Source organism: Pteronotus mesoamericanus, unplaced genomic scaffold (genome assembly GCF_021234165.1).
Source record: "Pteronotus mesoamericanus isolate MK-2021 breed Mesoamerican mustached bat unplaced genomic scaffold, CSHL_Meso_final contig_52, whole genome shotgun sequence".
In the NCBI taxonomy this organism is placed as follows: domain Eukaryota; kingdom Metazoa; phylum Chordata; class Mammalia; order Chiroptera; family Mormoopidae; genus Pteronotus; species Pteronotus mesoamericanus.
This window is the reverse complement of record NW_026555189.1, coordinates 8,025,197-8,048,670: the sequence shown is the minus strand read 5'-3', so window position 1 is coordinate 8,048,670 and position 23,474 is coordinate 8,025,197. Positions and strand designations below refer to the sequence as shown.

At 46.8% G+C, this 23,474-nt stretch overlaps 1 protein-coding gene across 2 annotated transcripts; it reads left to right on the top strand.

Annotated features, from left to right (window-relative positions):
• The first annotated feature begins 1,372 nt into the window (after nucleotides 1-1,372).
• AARS1 (alanyl-tRNA synthetase 1) lies at nucleotides 1,373-22,920 on the top strand. 2 transcript variants are annotated; one of them, XM_054579195.1, is made up of 21 exons: nucleotides 1,373-1,464; nucleotides 4,965-5,129; nucleotides 7,472-7,660; nucleotides 8,005-8,150; nucleotides 9,746-9,937; nucleotides 11,154-11,298; nucleotides 11,653-11,798; nucleotides 12,261-12,369; nucleotides 12,524-12,674; nucleotides 13,416-13,540; nucleotides 13,954-14,098; nucleotides 14,933-15,111; nucleotides 15,710-15,823; nucleotides 17,403-17,609; nucleotides 18,142-18,326; nucleotides 19,645-19,753; nucleotides 20,389-20,502; nucleotides 21,137-21,256; nucleotides 21,389-21,475; nucleotides 21,863-21,976; nucleotides 22,381-22,920. In XM_054579195.1, the coding sequence occupies exons 2-21, from the start codon at nucleotides 4,986-4,988 to the stop codon at nucleotides 22,564-22,566; spliced, it is 2,907 nt and encodes a 968-aa protein (XP_054435170.1). In that variant the 5' UTR covers nucleotides 1,373-1,464; nucleotides 4,965-4,985; the 3' UTR covers nucleotides 22,567-22,920. The 2 variants fall into 2 exon arrangements, with proteins under 2 accessions (XP_054435170.1, XP_054435168.1); XM_054579193.1 differs by lacking the exon at nucleotides 1,373-1,464 and adding an exon at nucleotides 1,482-1,783.
• Nucleotides 22,921-23,474: the final 554 nt, after the last annotated feature.

Below are 23,474 nucleotides of genomic sequence, written 5' to 3'. Positions count from 1 at the left end.
CACCTCGTGGTCTGCTTGCATCTCTGGTCAGCCACGTTCCATGTCAGGCAGCACGTAGCACGCCCCTGACTTAACTTTGCTTGACTTTAGTTAATTTATATAGTTCTTGTGCCTGTTTCCTATATTAGGTGAATAAAAACATTTTTTAAAAAAATCTTTCATCAGTGAAGGTGCTACCCTAACAATAACTCTGGCAACATAACGAAGTTATGGAGGCTACAGCCTATATTACTTTATTTTGAAAGTGCAATTTGTATAATTTTGGCTTTCATATTAATTGTACTGGCACAGAATTCTGACCTATTTCTCAGATTGTTTGGGCTAAATATGCCTAATCTTTTTGGGCCCATTTGGGTCAGAACAAACACTAGTCTCTCTTGGTTTTGCCCTTTGCTGTCTTATGCTCTTAGTGCCTCAGTTTCCTCAGCTGCTAAAAGCAGATACTAATAGTAACTCATTATAAGGTTATAATGATCAAAAGCTTAGATCAGTGCATCCTGCATATGATTGGTCAACAAATGTTAGATGTGATGATGATTACTGAGTTGCTGAGAACTGGGAACTTATGGTGACTTATTTTTTACTTCCTTTTGATTTTTATCTATTTGTATAGAATGCTATTTTACATAAAAAAGTAAAATTTTTCTTCAATATCTTTAACCCTGTTATGAACAGTAGCACAATTTCATACCCAGGTATTTCGATGTATCAGATGATGTATGTTATAGAGTATGGGTTTCGGGGTGAGATGTGGGTTTGAATCCTGGCTTTGCATCTTACTCTTCAGTGTGAACAAGAGTAAGCCTCCTTACGAAGCAACGTAGTAACATCATCGATAAAAAGGGCATGCCAGTTGACCAGCCTCATACAGTTTAAAAATAAATAATCTCTGTGAAATTTTTAATATACCTTGCATACAAACGTAAACTATTGTTTCTCAAAGGCAAACCGAGGGCTAGATGCCAAATCAATGGTCCCTCAACGATTAAATTACTGCTTCCACAATAAATCCAAGAAGGACTGACAAGGACAAACGTATCCATAGGCTCATTATATCAAAATCTTTCAGGTCTGCATACTATTCTGTAATTAAAATAAACTCTACGCGAAGAGCTGTGACCTCTAGAAAACACGTGTCACCGTTTCTTCTTATTAACCATATCAACTGTTAGGACTTTTCATATGGAAACCAAAATGTCAGCCTCCAGGAGTCCGCATCCTACCCTATCCTGTGACGTGCTCCGATCCTTCTTTCCCCGCCATTGCATCAGCCAATTTAGAGCTGCGTTCCCAGAAACTGACTAAGAAGTGCTGATTGATTGGCATGTTTATTGACCAATAAAGACTCGTAGAGTTAAGGGGCTGTGGGGCACTTTCCATCGGCGCGCTCTGGTTGGACGGAGCAGTGCGCGTTGCAGCCGGTGTTGGCCGGGAGCCGGTACTTCTGCGCGTCTGCGAGAACAGGTAATCGCCCGCTACTGGAGGTGGGCTCTGACAGGGGAGTGCGGGACGGCGACCCTTGGGAGAAGGACGCGGGTCTCAGAAAACTGTACGGCGAGAGCGGCTGGGCTCAGGATCTGAAGGCGCAGCGGCCACAGCGGGTCCTTGGCCCAGGCCTCGCGAGGCTTCTGGAAGCGGACTCTGGGCTGGAGCCGCGGCCAGGGCAGCTCCCTGGAGCACACGGCAGCCGAGCGCTGGGAGTGGAGCGGCCTCGGGTAGCCTTGCAGAGGACCACGATCTTGGGAGGATCACGGTTGCCATTGACTACCCACCCAAAGCTGAGGTTTTATTTCCTAGGGGAGGGCGGAACGTGGGGGAGGGTGGTCAAGGGCGGAATCTCTGTGATCCATTCTCTAAATTCTTAAAATTAGCTAAATTACTGATATTGGTCCAGGCCCCATTATGTTCAACTGTTACTTTCTCAGACAGTTTTCGTTTCCTGTGTGCTTTAAGTCCATTCAGAGTTTGCTCTTAAAGATTTGTTAATAACCTAATCATGAAATACTTTGTTAGCAACCACTGTACTAGACGCTGAGGACGTACTTGTAATGTTGAGCAAAAAACAGCCATGATTTCCACTGATACGTAGCTTACAGTCTGATGGGAAGATGGACATTAAACAAGCCTCCAAATGCGTAAAATTAGGAAGGAAGACACCTGGGGTTTGGAGAATAAAATATGGAGAATCTGATCAAGAAGGAGAAGGCTTCCTTTAATAAGTCTCTGAAATTGAGATATCAAAAATGACTAATTAGGAAAAGAGAAAGAGTAGGAGTAGGGTAGACAGCTCATCTGGCAAGTGAAGAGCTTGTTGAAAAGTCCTTAAACCGTAAGGCCAGTGAGACCCAAGGCACTCCAGGCTTTGACAGCTTCTGCTGAGAAGTGGCATCTGAGGGCCCTCCTTTGTGCTACCTCTGAACCCCTTAGAGCCTGCCAGTTTATTTAGACATATATTGAATAGGTGAATCGGTGGTGGTGACACAGATTTTAGTAGTCCCAGCCTTTATTTGGCTTATTATTGTCAATATAGTGGATTCTGTTACATCATACTGCAGTTATTTCTGTATATGACTTTCTTCCCATTAAAGACATAGACTCTAACTCACTTAAGGTCCTGGTACCATAGTACACATTCAGTAAGTTGAATGAATAAGCCACAATGGAAAGTACATGTATCTCGGAATTTCACTTATTTGCCTCAGGTAGTCCACATAGAGGAGGAGCAGCAAACAGTGTAAAACAGCTAAAATAGTGCTGCTCAAAATTACCACTGTAAATTCATTTTTGTGACCTTTATTGAGATTGAGAGCCATGATGAGGAGGGATAAAAAAGAATGTGGTGTGACAAAGTTTCTAAAAGCTCTAGCCTGGACTCCTTAGCATAGGCACAGAGTCCTCAGATATGGGAATTGCAGTCAGCTACTTGGCTCCATCAGCCAGTGTTTCACCATCTTTTTATCCAAAGGGCTTTTGTTTGAATAATGAGTTTACTGAGTTGTGAGTAAATCAATTGAAATTTTGGTTGAAACAAAATCTGAGCCCTGACCAGGTGGCTCAGTTGGTTGGAGCTCTGTCCTGTACATCAAAAAGTTGCAGGTTTGATTCCCAGTCAGGGCACATATCTAGGTTGTGGGTCTGATCCCTGGTTGGGATGCATACAGAAGGCAGCTGGTAGATGTTTCTCCCTCACATTGATCTCTCTTCCTTTCTCTCTCTCTCTCTCAAATCAATAAACATAACGTGAAGTGAGGATTTTTTAAAAATCAGGGAGTTTCATGTTCACTGTATACATATTTATTGAATCTTACTCACGTTAAAGCAGGGGTAGTTCTAGGATAAGGGCAGAGTCCGAAAGGAAGCGTTTGTTCCTTTGGATTGGTAGTAGACAGTAGTCTGGAAAGTTTGTTTGTAAACAAGAAGCAAAGGCTGCTGGAGTTTCAATAGCAACTGCCTGTTGTCTTAGGTAATCACAGAAATAGCCCCTGGAAGTTAACTCAAAGTTCCAACGTACACTCAGGAACTGGGCAGTTCCTGTCAGATGGCCCCAGCTCTTAACAGCCTAACTTCTCTCTGCTTTTTCTCACTCTCTGGCTTGCTGTAATTTAAGTTAGAACAACTCAGACCTTTTCTTTTTCTTCTTATCAGAAGGAAGAAAACTTGGACTAAGTAACTTAACAGCATCCATTCAGTTTCTTTAGGGCTTTCTGCTTTACAAATTGCTTCCTAATACTGAGTGGCTTTTGAGTTTCATACCCCATTCAGGTATGGTGGGCAGAGTAGATACTACTTTTCTACAAAAAAGGGAACAAAGAACAAAGTGACTTATTTAAAGTTTAGAGTTGGGTCAAAAATTCTAGAGACTTTTTGTGAATGAGATGGTTCCCATTTTTTTAGGCGCCCAGTACTGTGTGGTCCTGCAGCCCCATGCTCGTAGATACCCTCCACCAAAGCCCATCACTTTTCCCCACCTGCCTCAGAGAAATCATAATATATATGAAAGAGCTTTGACATTGTAAAGTTGTTTTACTTCTTAATTTTCCTCTCTTCCCCTGACTCAGCCCTACTTCCTCAGAGTGGCTACCACATTCTCACTCCCTAGTAACCTGATAGCTGCGAAAACAGCAGTTTACCCGTTGTGATTCTGGGGTGCTCAGGCCAGGTGGAGGTGGGGTCATGCCTGCTCCTTGCAGGCAGTCCCTTGTGCAGATAAACTCATACCCAGGTCCACTGCTGCTGACAGCAGCCTCCCCAAGATATCAGGCCTCCCTTAGGGACATTGGCTTTTGAGATAATGGAACTTTTCACAGAATGTGAATTAAAATGTAGGTTAACACAGAGCTGGAAAGGTCCTTAGACTAAGTTATTCTAGTGTGGACCCCTCTTTTATTGGTGAAATGAAGTAACTCAAAGAGTTAGATCTAGGTATCCTGAGCATCCCCCTAGCCCCCCACCCCCCACCCAGCAACAGTGGGCATCTCTGCTAGACTATAAGTTGTGTTTTTATTCCCATTTCTTAATTCATGGCCTAGGGCCTGGCACAGAACGGATGTTCCTTTCATGTTTTGGAATGAATGGATACATGAAGAAACCATCTCCTGCTTGGCATAGGAAGGAAGAACAAACAAGGCTTCTGTCTGCTGGTGCAGCAGGTTTTCCTAACCCCTAACCCTAACCCCAACTGAGGACCCAGCCCGCAACCCGGGCATGTGCCCTGACCGGGAATCAAACCTGTGACCTTTTGGTTTGTGGGACGATGCCCAACCAACTGAGCCACTCTGGCCAGGCCTTGTGCAGCATGTTTTGCTTTGATGATTATTTTAGCTTTGAACATTACAACATTGAGGTTTTAGGGTCAAACTGCTTACCCATGTCCTGCTTTGACTTGGCCTGAAAAGCCAAGAGTCTTGTGTAATGACTGTCTACTTATCTCTTAGTTTCAATTCCCCTAATTTTTCTTTGGTTAGTTCTGTAGAGTTGCTTTCAAGATGGACTCAACCCTCACAGCAAGTGAAATCCGGCAGCGATTTATAGATTTCTTCAAGAAAAATGAGCACACCTATGTTCACTCATCTGCTACCATCCCATTGGATGATCCCACTTTGCTCTTTGCCAATGCAGGCATGAACCAGGTAAGGATTTTTTCCCTTTTTCTTGGCTATTCGTCCTCATAAGAGGCAGCACAGCCGTGATAAAAGCAAAGCTCCCAGAGTCAGACAGTCCTGGGTCTGTCTCCCACTGTGTGGTCTGGTGGAACTTGCTTTATGTCATTGAACCTCTGTTTCTTTGTCTGTGAATTGAGGAATATTAACAGTGTTTGCTTTACGTTGCAGTGAGGAGTAAATAAGGTTAATGCATTAAAAATGTTTAACACAGTGTTCGAGTAGGTCCTCAAACAGTAGCCATTATTACTTTTAATTGTGATGAGAGACCGTGATGTCCACAGGTAAAACTTGTATGCCTCTCAAGAAAAATACAACCTGTGTCTGTAGTCTGTAAAGTTTTGCCTTTTTTTTCCCCACTAAGGAAGAAGCTGTGTTTTATTAGAATCTTGCTGAGCCCTGAAGAGCTCAGCTATAGTTCACTTAGCTATTGGGATTCTCCCTCATATCCTCACTATCTTTGCTTTTTCTTTATAAAACAAGTCAGTTCTTCAGGACTCTTTCAAAGCTTTGCTTTCGCTCTTGTTCTAGGACATGCAGTTTTATTGGGGGTTTTATTTTTTAGCCTCTTTCTTGAAGCTACTGCCACCAATGCTGATCTAGATCTGGATCCACTGCTGAAGAAACTTTATTAAAAGTAGGATTTGTGTTTGGGGCTGTTGAACTGTAAAAGGTACTTGAAAGTCTTATTGTTAAACAGTTTTTTCTTGAAATACTGGGAGTTTTCACTATGCCTGTGATGGTGAAAACTATTTACCAGACTGATGCCCGCCTAGAAGCGGATTCAGGCCTGCCGGCGCCCTCGTGGCTCTCCTGGGGCTGCTCTGGGAGCCCAGCTGGAGCCCAGCCTGAGCCCCGCAGACCTGCCGGCCCTTGGGGGCACCTTACTCTGGCATAAGTTGATGTTATTTTTTTCTCTCAGGCTTCTTTTCTGGTATGCAGAATTAGAGGCAGTAGGGACATTTTCTGTGTTGCATAACATTAATTGTGGAATTATAAAAATGAGAATGTTTTCAGTTATGTATGTGAGCCCTATGCATACACCTGGAATTGGGGGTGCCAATTTTAGGGGGACCCATTCGCAGTGATGGGTTTTTGGAATCCTGGAAGGGTTCTGTTCCATGTAGGTATACTGAGGCACACGTGCTGACTGTACATGGTGAGAGAGCCACGGCAGTCGGGCGTTTGTAGGCACTCCCTGAATAATGACAGCTGTTAACCGACAGTTAGCGCTTGCTATGTGCCAGGCACTGCTCTGTGCCTTTTACATGTATTAATTCATTTAATCCTCACTCAATACCTTCCTACTGAGACACTGAAAGCTCAAGTAAATTGCCCAAACTCACATAGCTGGTAAATGCTGGAGTGTGGATTTGAACCCAGGCCATCACTTGCCACTTGCTTAACGTTTTCGCTATATTTCCTCTTAATCAGAAATACTTTGACTGTTTTGTTTTTTTAAAAAATTGTATTTATTAGGCATCTGCTTTTTTTAATACACTCACTCACTCACTCACTCACTCTATGCTAGTTGCTGGATTTCCAGAGATACTTAAGGTAGCTTTTGCTTTTAGGGAATTCATGGTCTAGCACAGGATTATCCAATGGAACTTTCTGGAGTAATGGAAATGTTCTCTATCTGTGCTGCTCAAAATGCCAGCCACCAGCCATGTGCAACTACTTAGCTGACTGAGGGACAGAATTTTTCACTTTAAAAAAATTATGATTAATTACTAATTATTCCACTTAAATTAATTTAATTTTTCATATTTACAAGTGGCTAGTGGTTATCAAACTGGACAGGTCTAGTGGGAAAAATAAGAGGAAGTTACACATATAACAATGATACATCAAAATAATATGGTTTCTTTACACATGCAATCACACTGATTTTACTCTATTAGTGTAGGTCTCAAATTTTTTTCTTCCTTATCACCTTTACTACCAAGCCAGCACATCAGTTTTAGAATCAGTTCTTCCAGAAAGCTGATACAAGCCTTGACTGTCAGATTTGTGAGGAAGTACACATTTCAGTGCATCCACCTTTGGCTATTATCTTAGATCTGGCAGGCCCTCCTCTGCGTAGGTGGTGCCACCAGTGGGGACCATTAGAGAACTAGGACCAGGGAGAAGCTGCTTCAAGATAGGTTGCCTCTGCTGCAGCCCCGTGTGGCCACCTGCCTTCCAGAAGTTTCTATAGCCTTTGCTAATTAAATCACAAACCAGTTTGTGTGTGGTATCTTCCTGCCTGTGTGGCCACCTGCTATATCTACAGCTCTTTAAAAGTTGAAATGTGCCCCTCGTTTTTTTAGTTCAAACCCATCTTCCTGAACACCATTGACCCATCTCACCCTATGGCAAAGCTGAGGAGAGCTGCCAATACTCAGAAGTGCATCCGGGCTGGGGGAAAACACAATGACCTGGACGACGTGGGCAAGGATGTTTACCATCACACCTTCTTTGAGATGCTGGGCTCCTGGTCTTTTGGAGATTACTTCAAGGTGAGCTCAGAGCAGGAGATCCCTTGGGGTTTTGAGCAAAACAGTCATCACCTCTGAGGGAAGTGGGTTCTAATTTTAAAGCACTTAGGAGTGAATCTCCTAAGTCATGGTATTTTAAGACTTTCTGGAAGCCATACCTATAATTTGATGATTTCAGTTCACATTTGGATTTCTTGCATAAATTGATAATCAGTCCTGAATTCTGCTGCATTTATAATGAAGATATTGTAGTTTTATATCTGTGTCCCCAGGATCTGAATTTTTTTGTCTTCACGCTAAACAGTAGAATAAACCAAACACTGGTTTGGCCCTGTCCCACATCTTTCTTTTTGTTCCTTTTGTAGGAATTGGCATGTAAGATGGCGCTGGAGCTTCTCACCCAAGAGTTTGGCATTCCAGTTGAAAGGCTTTACGTTACTTACTTTGGTGGGGATGAAGCAGCTGGCTTAGAAGCAGACTTGGAGTGCAGACAGATCTGGCAAAACTTGGGGTAAGAATGCAACTCACATTCGCAGAGAATGGAGGACTAAAATGATTTTTGAACTTAGTGCCGGAGTGGGCTCTTAGGACTCAAAGTGCATTCCCAGTTCCCATTTTGCAATGAAGGTGAGGGTGACTGGGAGTAACTTATTCTTTGGTGCGCGCGTTGTTTCTTACTAGGCTTAATTGGTCATTCTGTTTTGGAAAGCCAATGTGAGTCTCTGTCATATATTTTTTTAATTTTGGTATATTTTTAGAAATTGTACATATAGTGCATAGGGTATAAATTCAAACTACATAGAAATGTGAAAATAGGAAGCAGGTCTCTAAGATTAATCATGGTTAATAGTTTGATACCCCATATATACTCGTCCAGGCTTTTTTAATATTTCTGTAGCTCTGTATCTTTTTAAACAGAGAGATATTCCTCATATGAAATAGTTTATCTCTTACGGAAATGCAATGGCCTCAAACAGGTCTGCGACAGATGAAGTTTGGGTTTTTGTTATTTTTTTTATCTGGGGGGTGTGGGAATGTGGGGAGGGGGGTGAGCTGGCGGAGGAGGAGCAGTAAAAACCACTTGGATTTTTTTCATATGTAGTATAATTGTACAGTAAAATCATGTAGTATAAGAGGCAGCCTGATAGATGAGCTGTATGTGTTCTGTGCTTTGACTGAGTAGAATTTGTGAAGTGCTGCACCAGGAGGAACCTGCCTGTGGGTGCTGTACCCTGTGGGCAGCTGGGATGCCCATGATGTCCTTGTCTCATGTTCTTGTTCTTTTTACTGAACTTGGTTGTCCTTTAGTGCACAGCTTTTTAGGACACTTAAGCAGTGCTGCTTTTTTTTTTTTTTTTTTTTTTTTAACTTTTAACTCTAGGTATATTATTCTAACCCAGCTTCCCCTTGTACTTGGCCTGAAATGCCTACTTGCTTAGACTATAGTCTAAATGTACTTGGACATTTTGGGTGGTAACATGTGAAACTTAAATACTAATCTTGACTTTTTTTTTTAAATGTATTTTATTTATTTATTTTAGAGGGGAAAGGAGGGAAAAAGAAAAGGGGAGAAACATCAATCTGTTGCCTCTTGCCTGCCTCCAACTGGGGACCTGGCCCACAACCCAGGCATGTGCCCTGACTGGGAATTGAACTGGCGACCCTATGGTTTACAGGCCAGCACTCAATCCACTGAGCCCCACCAACCAGGGCTAATCAGCAGGGGTTTTTTTAACACTTATACTATTATATCGTATGGTCATTTTTTAAAATGACCATTTATCAAGAAAATTTGCTTAAATTCTGGTCCTATTCAGCACACTTTCATTTTTATGTGTTTATTTCTAGGCTTTATCCATGTCTTCACATACTTTTTTAAAGTTATGACTGGAGCATGTGTATATTTTGTATTCTGTTGTGATCAGTGTTGAAGAATCATGTTCTGCCTCCTTAAGAGAACCTATAAGCAGTCTTAGCATTGGTAATTACCAAAGAGTGGCCCGTCTTTGTAGAAATTTATAAGGATCTCTTTTTGTGATAAATGCAAGTCTGTACTAAATGGTTGTCAGTGGCTATAACTGGCCTTATTTTCCCCGCTGTGTGTAGGCTGGATGACACCAAAATCCTCCCCGGCAACATGAAGGATAACTTCTGGGAGATGGGTGACACAGGCCCCTGTGGTCCCTGCAGCGAGATCCACTATGACCGGATTGGTGGTCGGGATGCTGCACATCTTGTCAACCAGGACGACCCCAACGTGCTGGAGATCTGGAACCTTGTGTTTATCCAGTATAACAGGTGACCATGGGGCCCTGAACCACTCCCCCACTAAGAGCAGCGCCTCTTCTCAAGCTGCATAAAGAGGGACTCGGAGCACGTAGCTGTCTTCTCATCCTGCTCTCCGGAGACAGTGGGGCAGTGCTAAAGCCGGCACTAAAGCCATCATGGGCTCTTACGTCACATTCTTTAAATTTTGTTTCTCAAGTGTTCCCTCTGATCTCTGGGTCAGGGCCAGGCCTATTTTTTATTTTTTTAAAGATTTTATTTATTTAGTTAGTTAGTTATCCTTGTCCGAGGACATTTAGAAAGAAAGTAAGAGAGAGAGAGAAATGTTAATGTGAGAGAAGCATCAGCTGGTTGCCTCTGTGTACATCCCTGGACTGAGGATCCTGGGCCAGAGACCAAATGCACAGCCTAGGCTTGTGCCCTGACCTGGAATCGAACCTGCAGTCTTTCAGTTATGGGACAATGCTCCAACAAACTGAGCCACACTGGCCAGGGTTTATTTATTTACTTTTAGAGAGAGGGGAAGAGAGGGAGAAAGAGAGGGAGAGAAACATTGACCAGTTGCCTCTTGTACACACCCCAACAAGGGACTGAACCTGCAACCCAGCCATGTAACCCAGGCATGTGCCCTGACTGGGAATCAAACCAGCAACCATTCTGTTTTTGGGATGATACCCGACCAACTGAGCCACACCAGTCAGGACTGGGCTTATTCTTTTACAAGTTAGTTTTATTCCCTATGATACACACTTAAGAGCTATTTCTATAATGTTGTTTTTGCTGTATTATTTTAAAGTTTATTTCCTTTTCTTTTTTAGATTTTACTTGTTTATTTTTAGAGAGAGGGGAAGGGAGGGAGAAAGAGAAGAGTGAAATATCCATGTGTGAGAGAAACATCGATCAGTTGCCTCCCTCACACCCCCAACCTGGGGATGTGCCCTGTCTGGGAGTCGGTTGGCGACCTTTCTGTTCGTAGGCTGGCACTCAGTCCACTGAGCAACACCAGCCACGGCTAAGTTTATTTCCTTGAAGCTTTGCCTCGCTCCTGCAAACCCCCAGAGTACTTCTCTTTACCTTTCTCCCTTCGCTCCCCTCCTCCCACCAAACTAGGCAGGGGCAAATGGCAAAAAGTCAGTCTGCAAACTGCTATGTAAATGAGTTTTCACCAGCAGGGGCAGGTGGCAGCCTGAGTCCTTGTTTCAGCTTCCTTTTTCTCTGGGTCATGCAGGGAAGCAGATGGAGTTCTGAAACCTCTTCCTAAGAAGAGTATTGACACAGGGATGGGCCTGGAGCGGCTGGTATCTGTGCTGCAGAATAAGATGTCCAACTATGACACTGACCTTTTTGTCCCTTACTTCGAAGCCATTCAGAAGGTACTAGTCCTTTGCAAATACTGCCAGCTTCTTTGGAAGTTCCCAGGCTGGACTTTTGTCAGGGCTGTCAAATGTCGGAGAACCAGATGCTGTGCCAGCTGAGGGTACCTGTGGCCACCTGCCAGCTTTGTTATTAATAACACAAGGCTCTAGGCACAAGGCGCTGTCACTTGTGGAGGGCCAACGGCCAACTGGAGGCTCTTCACTCCCACTCTCACCTTTCTTGGGGTTCTCAGGTCTGGCAAGAAGATTGTTCTTCCTCCCAATGCCCCTCAGTCCTCTCGGAACCTTTTAGGGCAAGGCAATGCCAGAAAGGCTGTCTCCTCATACACGGCCTCCTCGATTTATCTGTAGGGCACGGGTGCCCGGCCGTACACTGGGAAAGTTGGTGCCGACGATGTGGATGGGATCGACATGGCCTACCGGGTGCTGGCTGACCATGCTCGGACCATCACTGTGGCACTGGCCGATGGCGGCCGTCCTGACAACACAGGGCGGGGGTAAGTATGCTACTCGCGGGGCAATGTTAGGACTCTGTGGATCGTTAGCTATCCTTTATTATTGTTTCCTTTGTCTTCTGGCTAGTTGGAGGGAGGCTTTATTATTTTAGGAAGTTTCAGCTTGCACTAAAAAGTTGTCACTATACTTTGGCTGGTAAGTACAGGTGAGAAGCATTGATAGAATATTGGCAGCAGCAGGGTAGGGGCAGGTCTTGGTTTTGACCAGCTCCAGGCAACTTCATTACTGACAGGCCGGGCTGGGGACAGTGGATGTCAAGTCCACCATTTGGTCTGTGTTTCTTACCTCCACCTTGGGTCAAGAAGACAAACCAGAATTACCCCAGGTCATCCTTGATGCACGTTTGTGGGTATATTACTGAGTTTTGTGCTGAAGTTCATGGTAATGACCTCGGGAATTCAAAAAAGAAGCAATCAGAGGGTAAAGGGTTCTTCCTCTTACAGGTATGTGTTGAGACGGATTCTCCGCCGGGCTGTACGATATTCCCATGAAAAACTCAATGCCAGCAAGGGTTTCTTTGCTACGTTAGTAGACGTTGTTGTCCAGTCCCTGGTAGGTCTCTGTTTCCCTGCTTGCTGCTTCTGTACTAAAGCATGTATCTTAAGAGGGCTAGGCCGGGAGGTAGCATAATGTAAAATGAGAATTTTTAGAGGGGTTGTGGAATAGTCCCTGGCTTCATTGGGCCCACATCTGTCCCCTTTGCCAGGGAGATGCATTTCCTGAGCTAAAAAAGGACCCAGATATGGTAAAGGACATCATTAATGAAGAAGAAGTGCAGTTTCTGAAGACTCTGAGCAGAGGGCGTCGCATCCTGGACAGGAAAATTCAGAGCCTGGGAGACAGCAAGACCATTCCTGGTAAGGACCCCTCTTCCCCTCTCCTGGGCTGTTCTGTCTTTCAGGAGGAGGGAAGCCCGTTTTTCACAAACTGGCAGTGGACTCCCGTGTCTGCAGAGGCTGGGCACTGCTTGTGGTGAAAAATGGGGTTTATGTTAAAATTATAAAATACATCATTGTGGTAAAGTATTTAAACAACATAGAAGTAAAAGTGAAAATCCTCTTTCCCAAATACATTTCTCAGAGGTGAGAGCTCTTAAGAGCTTGGTGTATCAGGACTTTGCTCTGTTCACATATAAATTTGTGTGTGTGTATGTGTGTGTGTTTTCAAGCAGAAATGGGAACATGGAGTATATACTGGTTTTTGAAACTTGCTTTAATTTTTACCACACAGAACAAATTAATTCTAAAAGCGTTTTTCTTTTTTCTTTTTTCTTTTCCCTTTTTTAATTTTTTACTTTTATGTCTTCTGAAAGTTTTTTTTTCCTTATTGAAATGTAATGTACAAGGGGAAAGCCTGATGAATTTTCACAAACTGAACATACTTGTTTAGATTAAGAAACAGCTTTGCTAGGAGACCTCTCGTGCTTCCTCCAAGTGAGTTCCAAAAGATTTGGTGGATATTTTGATAAGTTCATAGAATGAAATCTGACTTACTGTCCTTTCATCTCGTCTGTCACTGTCACTGTCCTGAGGGGCACTTGGGTTGGAAAAGAAGGGGGCCACCCTTGCCCCTTGACACGGTTCCTTTGTGCTGTGCAGGGGACACTGCTTGGCTCCTCTATGACACCTATGGCTTTCCTGTGGATCTCACTGGACTGATTGCTGAAGAGAAGGGCCTGGTGGTAGATATGGACGGCTTTGAAGAGGAGAGGAAACTGGCCCAGGTACAGAGCTTAGGCACTGAGCAGGAGACACAGCACCTACCAGTGCAGGACTCGGCTGCAAAGCAAGCAAGAGTTTCCTTTCATTAAACTCTTTGAAATTCTGGTTTTCCCTAGATAGTGGGTCTCAACAGGAGGCATGTTGGCACCTCAGGGGACATTTGGCAATAATGTCTGAAGATATTTTTGGTTGTCACAACTGGGAGCACGGTGCTGCTGGCATCTAGTGGGTGGAGACCAGGGATGCCACTCAACACCCTGCCGTGTGCGGGGCAGCCCCCACCAACGAAGAATCACCTGGCCCTATGTGTCAGTAGTGCTGAGCTTTCCCCTGGGCACAATTTAGCAATTTTGAGTGCTTCGGAGTTCTTTTTCTTCTACATTAGGGTAACTGTGCTTGTTTCTCTTACTGGCAGCTGAAATCACAGGGCAAGGGAGCTGGTGGGGAAGACCACATCATGCTGGACATTTATGCTATTGAAGAGCTCCGGGAAAAGAGTCTGGAGGCAACAGATGACTCGCCAAAGTATAATTACCTTTCGGACTCCAGTGGGAGCTACAGTATGTTACTGTGCTCACTGGGGGGCAGGGGGCGGTGGGTGGGGGGAAATGGGCTTTCAGGAGACTAGCCTCAAGATTAGGTACCTGGGTATCTATGGTAGCCTCCCTGTAGTGCTGTAGGGTCATGCTGTGTGATTTTATACTCAGAAACTCTTGGTGGGTGATTTTTCTTAACTCTTTATTTTGAAATAGTTATGGATTCATAGGGAGGTTTTTTGTTTGCTTTCAAGTTTACAGGGAGGTTCCTTGTACTCTTCACCCAGTTGCCTCTCATTGTAACGTCTTACAGGAAATGGACATTATACCATTCACAGTGGTTGTTGAATTTTGCATTGGGGATAGTAACATTCTAAGGTTATGAAGAATCAAAAGAAAAACAGGCACTACATGTTTTTGCTCTTTGGCTCCAGCAGAAATACCTAAATCTATCCAAGCAAGCCCACAAGAATATATGCTTTGTGAATTGACCTTGAAGTAGGGATTTTATTACCGTTCTTAAAGAACTGCTAATCAGATTCACCAGGTTCCTGCTTGGTAGCTCAGAGTTAGGGTGACCAGCCGTCCCAGCTTTCCCAGAACTGTCCCAGTCCTGACACTGAAAGTCTTGCATCCTGAGAAACCGTAGGGTCCAAGCGACCCAGGACAGTGTGGATACCCTGCTGAGTGCTGTATGCTCTGGTGGAATGCAAGTGCATTAAACCTTTTTGTGGAGTCTAGTGTGCTTGCTTCCAGAACAGGATTAGATGATTAGGCCCTACAGAGAGTCAGAACTAGAATGCAGCAAAGCCAGGTGGGGTGTGAGCGGTCACTGACCTCGTGTCCCCGACTACGCAGCGTTCGAGAGCACAGTGGCTACAGTGATGGCTCTGCGCAGGGATAAGAAGTTCGTGGAAGAAGTGTCCACGGGCCAGGAGTGTGGAGTGGTGCTGGACAAGACCTGCTTCTATGCTGAGCAAGGAGGACAGATCTACGACGAAGGCTACCTGGTGAAGGTCGATGACAACATGGAAGACGTGAGCCAACATTCTTCACTGTGGGCCAGAGAGGGGGTCTGACAAAGGGCCAGGGCTGGTCCGGGGTGGCCCCTCTGGCTCCTCAGCACTCTGGGCCTTGGGGAGCAGACACGACTGATGGTTGACTTGTGTTCCATGGTCCGTATTTCTGAAGCTGAGGGAGCTGCTTTTGGCACCACGCTGCTTCCACGGCCATTAGGTCCCCTTGCAGCAGGACGCGTGCAGACAGGCTGCGTAGGCTGATCCTCAGTTCCTCCATGCTGTCTCCGTAGATAAGGAGAGGCAGTTCCCCGAGGGGCAGACATCCTTGTCAAGGTTTCAGCCTCCAGCTCTGCCACCACTGACTCTGGTCTTGGATGAGTGACCTAGTCAAATATATGTGGCCATATATAATGTGGCGTGTATATATAATGGCAACTATGTCATAATAGTGCCTGTGTATAAAAACATATAATGGTATTAATGGTGTCTATGTATTTATATACATGCCAGTAAGGAAAATCTTAGAGAAAGTGTGTGTGTATGATTTGTATATGTAAAGAGAATTTATTACATATGTATTTACTGTTATTTATTGGTCTCCTTGACTCCTTTTTAGAAAACTGAGTTTACAGTGAAGAATACCCAGGTGCGAGGAGGGTATGTGCTACACGTAGGAACGCTCTACGGCAACCTGAAAGTGGGGGATCAGGTCCGACTGTTTATTGATGAGGTGAGTTGAATTACGCTGGTCAGCATTGGGTCTGGTTAGTAATCATCTCCTTTTTCTTTCTTTCTTTTTTTTTTTTTTTTAGAGATATGGCTAAAGAAGTTAGTAGGAGTCTTTTTTTTTTAAGACTTTATTTACTTATTTTTATTTATTTATTTTTAGACAGAGGGGGAGAAAGGGAGAAAGGGAAGGAGAGAAACATCAATGTGTGGTTGCCTCTCGCGCATCCTGCCTGCACGAGGGAACCTGGCCTGCAACCCAGGCATGTGCCCTGACAGGGAATCAAACCAGCAACCCTTTGGTTTACAGGCCGGCACTCAATCCACTGAGCCGCACCAGCCAGGGCTCCTTTTTCTTTTTTTAATTTCAACTTTATTGAGGTGCAGTTGACATATAAAATTGTATGATATTTAAAGTACAGTCACATGTCATTTAACAATGGGGATACATTCTGGGTAATGTGACGTTAGGTGATTTCATCGTTGTGCAAGCATCATTGAGTGCACTTACAGAAGCCTAGATGGTATGGCCTACTACGCACCTAGGCCATATGGTGAATCACACTGTGTGTGCGGTTGTCATTGACCGGAACGTCGTTGTGCAGCACGTGACTATACATCATGGTGATTTGATATACTTACTGTTCGTTGTGAAAAGAATTCACCTCCTTGGCTTTAAATTGGTCCATCATTATTATCACTCCCAAGTAAAATTATAAGTAGACTATTGTAAGTAAATTTTATGAGGGATGTATGTGAGAGTTAGATCTATGTGTTCCCATGTCAGACCACAGTGATTTCAGTTGAGATCCTACAGACTTGTTTTCATGGATTGCCTTTCTCCAGGTTAACCTCAAATACTTCTTCAGGAGCTGAGGATCTTGTATTAATTAAGGGACAGCTTCTACTGCATGTGACAGAACTCCAAAATAACAGTAGCTTAAAATGAGTTAGAAATGTGTTTCTCATCTAAGAGTCCAAGGTGATGAAGAGGCTGTGCCCTGCAAAATCACTGGGCCGGCTTTCCCTTGCTTGTGGCTCTGCCATCATTCCTGGGGTATTATCCTTGATTTCATGGTCCAGGAAGGTAATGATCAGATGCATTTTCTAGGTCGGATTGACATTATTTTGGAAAGAGCCAGACTGTAAATGTTTTTGGCATTTTGGAGCATTTGGTCTCTATCACTACTACTCAACTCTGCTGTTGTGGCACAAAAGCACCACAGGCAATATGTACATGCATGGGTGTGGCTGTGTTCTAATTAACCCATTTCATAAAAATGGATGGCAGGCCAGATTTGGCTCATAGGCCATAGTTTGCTGACTCCTCTCCTAGGCAGGGGGAAAGATGAAGAGGGAAGCATGCCTTTTCCCTTTAAGGGTATGCTAACAATACATTGACTAGAACTTAGTTACATGGCCACACTAAGTTGTAAGGGAAGCTAGGAAATGGAGTCTTTATTCTGCACAGCCATGTGTCCAACTGAAAATTCTAGCACTTGGGAAGAAGGGGAGAGCCAGTATTACGGGACAACTAGCAATATGTTGCAGACCCCACCACCAGCTGGCTCTGCCCTTTACAGCCCCGACGGAGACCTGTCATGAGCAACCACACAGCTACCCACATTCTGAACTTTGCCCTGCGCTCTGTGCTTGGGGAAGCTGACCAGAGAGGCTCCCTGGTTGCTCCTGACCGCCTTCGATTTGACTTCACTGCCAAGGGAGCCATGTCCACCCAACAGATCAAGAAGGCCGAGCAGATTGTTAACGAGATGATTGAGGCAGCCAAGGTAGGTGGGATCATGCGTAAGCCTGTGGGTCCTGAACTGCACTCCTTCCCGCACCATCGTTTTCTGTCCACGGAGCTTCGGCAGCCCAAACGCTCTCACTCCATCGTACCATATCCTGTCCTGCACACAGGTTTGCTTGGAGCATTGATTCTCAAACTGCCGCATAGAGGGGCAGTGGTGGTGTTCAGTGGAGGGGCCTCAGGGCCTCTGGGGAGCAGGAAGAGAGAGAGATCTTTCCTCTATTCCCTGCTTACAGCTCTTCCGGTTATCTCTGTTTTACGTAGAGCACATCCACATAAGATTGGGTTCACAGTTTACCAAAGTATTTGTTGGAAATTCCTATTTTGACCCCTTGACTATACATGGGGCCTTCTTTCAGGAGGCTCCAGGCACATGACAGGCTACGCTGGGATTAGAAACCCAGAGGCCTGCCTGCAAGCCCACACTCTCCCTGGTGCTTCCTGCTGCACCTCCAAAGAAGACCTTTCCAGCTTTTTTTGTGGGTGTGTGTGTGTGTCTCCTTTCCACGCAGCCTGTCTACGCCCAGGATTGTCCCCTGGCAGCAGCCAAGGCCATCCAGGGCCTGCGGGCGGTGTTTGATGAGACCTATCCTGACCCTGTGCGTGTCGTCTCCATTGGGGTTCCCGTGTCCAAGCTGTTGGACGACCCCTCTGGTCCTGCTGGCTCGCTCACTTCTGTTGAGTTCTGTGGGGGAACGTGAGTACCTCAGGGGTGCGGCAGACGGGGGATCACTGCCATTACCTTTGGAGAATGTGGGTCCTAGACCAGCTGTTGTTCATCTTAAGGCTGAAGTGAAGTCCTGAGAAGTGCAGTTGGCAGACAGCATTCCCAAGAGTCAACATCCTAGTGTTCGTGTCTGATGTTAAAATGCCCTGGGCTTGTGACGAAATGCTCTTTCTAGGAAAAGGAAGCACTTGCCACGCAAGTGTTCGCTCTTGTTCCCTGGGCTTGTCCTGTCACACAAGAGCTGGGATTCTTGGCCTGTGAACTCAGGATTCAGCAGGGCCATGGAGTGCTCATCGAGCTCCTGATCTGGTCCCAGCCCCTTGCCCTTCTTGGGACCTCACTTAATGCCCTTTGCCAGCTTGAACAGCATCTGAGCAACAAACCCCATTGTCTCAGAGCCCGAGCCAGGCCCCACAGAAGGCCCAGCTCAGTTAGGCTTGTGACAGCCACTTACTTCTGCCAACTTGAATGCCTTCCTAGCACTTGGGACCTCCATGGGGTCTTCTGGGGGTGGTTATGGTGGCCTGGAAAATTCCTGCTTCCGAAGGAAGCCTGATACAAACATTCTGGGGGCCACAGTGGAGCCCACCCAGGGCCTCCTGCAGGCCTCGGGCAGGCAGGGGGCAGGAGGGTGGGTGGAGGGTGGGCTAGGAGTCTGGGGACCAGGTCCCAGGCCTATTTCTGCCTTGACACTCTGCACAGCGCTCTTTAGGGCACAGAAAACAGCTTTCAATGACTCTATGCCACCCTCACAGAGTAACTGAGAGACAGTGAACATTTGAGTATCTCTGAGCAATTGGGGAATAAAACCTGTTTAAGGGGCTGTGGTAAGATTTTAAAGGTACTGTCCAATATTCTTGGCTAGTGAGCTGGGATAGGAGAACATACTTAGGTTCCATCAGAGAGAGCCAAAAACGTGAATGAATGTAGAGCCCACCAGCAGTCATGTTGTATCAGGTATTAGGGACTGCAAACACTTTCATTTGATCTCATTTGATTTTTGCAACAGCCCGTGAGGGAGCGTAACACCCTTTCACACGTGAGCAAACAGGCTCAGAAAGGTGGTGTCTTGCTAAGTGTCACCGTGCTGTCCATTCCAGGCCTTCTCTTCCCTGTCAGGGCCAGAGTTTCCCTTAAACATGAAGGGCCTTTTTCCACTGTCCCCCGGTGGGCGCTTTCCTGGGAGCAACTACGTCGGGGGGCTCAGGGCTGGAAGAGCCAAGGGGTGCGGTGGGGACCGTGGCTCCTGGGCTTCCTCTTGACCACGGCCTTTGTGTTCTGCTCTCAGTCACCTGCAGAATTCAAGCCACGCGGGAGCTTTTGTGATTGTGAGTGAAGAAGCGATTGCCAAGGGCATCCGGAGGATTGTGGCTGTCACAGGTGCTGAGGCCCAGAAGGTGAGCAGGGCAGGCTGGGTCGTGGCCTAATTTGAACGAGAGGAGCTTAATCTGCAGATCCAGTGCAAATGGTTATGTGGCTGCTGCAGTCAGAAGCAGAAGCACAGGGCTGTCCCCAAAATGCCCTCCAGTTACCCCTGCCTGGCAGAAGAAAACCCCCAGTGCAGAAGACTTAATAGCATCTATAGCTAATCTTTAAAATATAAGTAAATCCTGCCGCCTTCTCAGGAACATATCTGTGTCGAGGAGGGTAAGCCGTGGTTTTGTTGTGGCGTCCAGTGCCCCCAGCACTGACCCACGGCTCCCTGGGGGTATGTGTCTAGGTGGAGATGAGGACAGCTGCTTGGGGTGGAGACTGGGGCTTGCGCCTGATGTGTGCCGAAGCCCGGCAGGGTGAGAAAGGCTCCGACTTGCGAGCTCTCAGTTAACCCTCGAAGCCGAGTTAGTGCCGCCCTTCTGCTGGCCAGGCATGTGAGAAGGGTGCTCCTTTTTTGGGTAAGAGGCTCCCTGAAAGAAGAGAAACTTCTGGTGTCCTAGGGATGTGTTGTTCCATAGCATTGGCCACGGTTGTTTATAGATAGAATAGTGAGGCTGGAAGTTGCCTGGAGTCTACAGCCCTGACTGTCCCCTCCCAGGCCCTCAGGAAAGCAGAGAGCTTGAAGAAATCTCTCTGTGTCATGGAAGCCAAAGTGAAGGCCCAGACAGCACCAAACAAGGATGTGCAGAGGGAGATCGCTGACCTTGGTGAGGTAGGGCGGCTTCCCTGTCTCCTCCGGGCCTTCTCGGTACCGGATCCTGGGTCTGATGAATCAGACACACCCTGTCCTTAACCCTCAAGTCTTGGTTCTCAGTGCAGTGAGCCTTTGGACTGACTTCTGTTGTTAGGGAGCTTTGCACTAGAGAGTCCATGGGTTTTGGCCTGCAGACCCCTGAAACCTGCCTGCTGCCCCCATTGCCAGTAGCAGGGAAGCCCATCCTGAGCATGAGTGGGCACTGGTGTTGAGGGAGTTGGAGGTGCTGTAGATTGTCCAGTTTCCAGGCCTCTGGTGTTTGTTAATATCCCGGGGCTGCCAGTGAGCCCCTCACAGGCCATATATGCTCACTGCCTGGTAAGGGACCAGGACTTACAGAGTTCCCAGCTATTTACTCGGCCTCTTTCTCTCCAGCCCTGCTCGTTAAAACTGCCATAAATAACTACCTGTAAAGTGACTGATCTGCAGGCCAGTGGATACCTTTTTGTCTTTTGTTTTCTCTCTTTCTCCTGGATATTAATCGGGGAGGACTTCAGTGTTCAAAACCAGAAGAGTAGGCGGGGCCAGGCTGGAGCCTCACATCCTAGCTCTTGTGGTTCATATCTGAATGGTCTTCTGGCTCTGGTCCCAGGCCCTGGCCACTGCAGTCATCCCCCAGTGGCAGAAGGATGAATTCCGGGAGAATCTCAAATCCCTAAAGAAGATCATGGATGACCTAGACCGGGCCAGCAAAGCTGACGTCCAGAAGCGAGTGAGTCTTGCAGGGCCAGTGGCTACGGGGGAACCAAGAGGACGGGCCCAGCAACGTCTGTGGAGACTGCTGCTTGGGATTCAGCCGGGGCTTTGGTCCTGAGACCTCTCTCCTGGACTTCCTTCCTTGCAGGTGTTGGAGAAGACAAAGCAGCTCATTGACAGCAACCCCAACCAGCCCCTCGTCATCCTGGAGATGGAGAGCGGCGCGTCAGCCAAGGCAACCTAGGGGCTGGGGCTCCAGGCACTGCCCTGTGCCTGTCTGCTGCTTATCTCCTCCTCTCGGGGGCTCATTGGCCCTCTGGCGGCTGAAGTCTGAGCGTCGTGGCTCTGAGCGGAGTGGTCACCTGTGGGCCCACTCTCTCGGGTTGAGGTTAGGCTGAGCCATGGTGGCTGGAGAGCTGTGGCTCCTGGTGGTGGGACGCAAACCTCCGAGAGTCAGTGCGGGCCAGGCCCTGTGCTGGGGTCCTCCTCCACGCAGGCTCCTAGGGCCAGCACCTGCTCTAGGAAGGGGGTTCAGGAAGTGCTCTGAAATCTAAGCTCTGCAAACTCGCTGCACTCATGGCCCTTCCCTAGGGCCATGGCCTGATGCCGGCTTCTCCCACAGGCCCTGAATGAAGCCCTGAAGCTCTTCAAGACGCATTCCCCACAGACAGCTGCCATGCTCTTCACGGTGGATAATGAGGCTGGCAAGATCACATGCTTGTGCCAGGTCCCCCAGGTGAGAATATCCTGCAGCCTTGCTCCAGACCCTGCAACCCCGTGCCAGTGGGAAGTGGTGTCTGTAGCTTTTCTGAGGGAGCTCGGTTCTTAGGGTTGTTTGCCCAACCCCACGTGTGTTTGCACAACCCCTAGTTAGAAATGGCCCTTCTCCTGCCCACCTGTCGGCCACCTGTAGCAGCCCTTCCCCTCAGGCCTTCTCCTTGGTGGATGTGTAACTGTGCTGACTGATGCCTTGTCAACCCTGGTACCAGCTTTAGGGTCTGCCTCAGCCTCTTAACAGCATCACCCAGGGCAGGAGTTGGTGTCCATGATTCCCCCACCCTCTTTCTTTCCCTCCCCTCTCCATACCTCCCTCTGTCCCCTCCTCTGTCCTGACGCCCACATCACCTTCGTGTCTTCCAGAATGCTGCGAACCGGGGCTTGAAAGCCAGCGAGTGGGTGCAGCAGGTGTCAGGCCTGATGGATGGCAAAGGTGGTGGCAAAGATGTGTCTGCTCAGGCCACAGGCAAGAACGTGGGCTGCCTGCAAGAGGCCCTGAAGCTGGCCACTTCCTTTGCCCAGCTCCGCCTGGGAGATGTGAAGAATTAAGGGGAGGGGCAGTTTCCACTGGGAAGTGTCTCTCCCACACCTGGATGTATCTGTCCAGCCAGGAGCTCTCCATCTGCCATACGATGAGTCTTGGGACCTTTAAAAAACGCCACCTCTCCTTCTAACCCAGCAGTAACTGGGACTCACTTGGGTGCCAGCCTGTGACTCAATGCCCCCATAACATTTCTGCCTGGAGCCTTCACCTCACACCACCAGTGTAGAACCACTATCCCAGGATTGCTATTTATCATGGTCATCCTCATGTCTATAAATAGTTCTCTGCCAACCCCAGGCTCTGGGTCTGCAGGAAGGAATCATTTTTGCTGCAGAAAATAAAAGGACCACGTGCAATAATACTTGGTGACACTATGTGATTTCTATCCCTACTGCCCCCATGGATGCCCCCTATGTGACAGCCCAGGTGGCTTCCTGGGTGAAGAATAAATACTAAGCGACTCTTGACCCAAAGATGGATAGTGAGCATGGGGACCCTCCCTGGTCCTGGACTAGTTCACCCGAGCCTAATGAAGACCTCTCGGTTTGGGAACTAGTGTGCTGGGAGGTTAAAGATGCTGCTTACCTGTGCTGGCTTCCGCTGATTCCATGTCCCCTGAGTACAGCAGCCTAGTTGACATGGAGGGAGGAGCAGCAAAGGCCAACACCTATCACAGGCAGAGGGAGGGAGCCGAAGCCTTGGCTTGAAGCACATGCCAAATGAGTGTTGGGGAGAGAGGTCATTGCAATCATTCAACAAGTGTTTATGCCAGGCAGGGTACTGAGTACAGGAGTGACCCAGACAAAACGTCATTGCCCTCTTGGGCAAGGTAGTGGGGAACACATAAAACAGTCACACAAATAATTGTAAAAATTAATTACGATCTTCATAAGTGGAAGGAAAAGGACATATG

Bases quoted from the DNA above. Each gene is read 5' to 3' on its own strand.
- AARS1 (XM_054579195.1), top strand. From the start codon at position 4,986: ATGGACTCAACCCTCACAGCAAGTGAAATCCGGCAGCGATTTATAGAT. The intron at 15,112-15,709 runs GTGAGCCAACAT...ACTCCTTTTTAG, and splicing joins TCGATGACAACATGGAAGAC to AAAACTGAGTTTACAGTGAA. The intron at 21,257-21,388 runs GTGAGTCTTGCA...CCTTCCTTGCAG, and splicing joins AAGCTGACGTCCAGAAGCGA to GTGTTGGAGAAGACAAAGCA.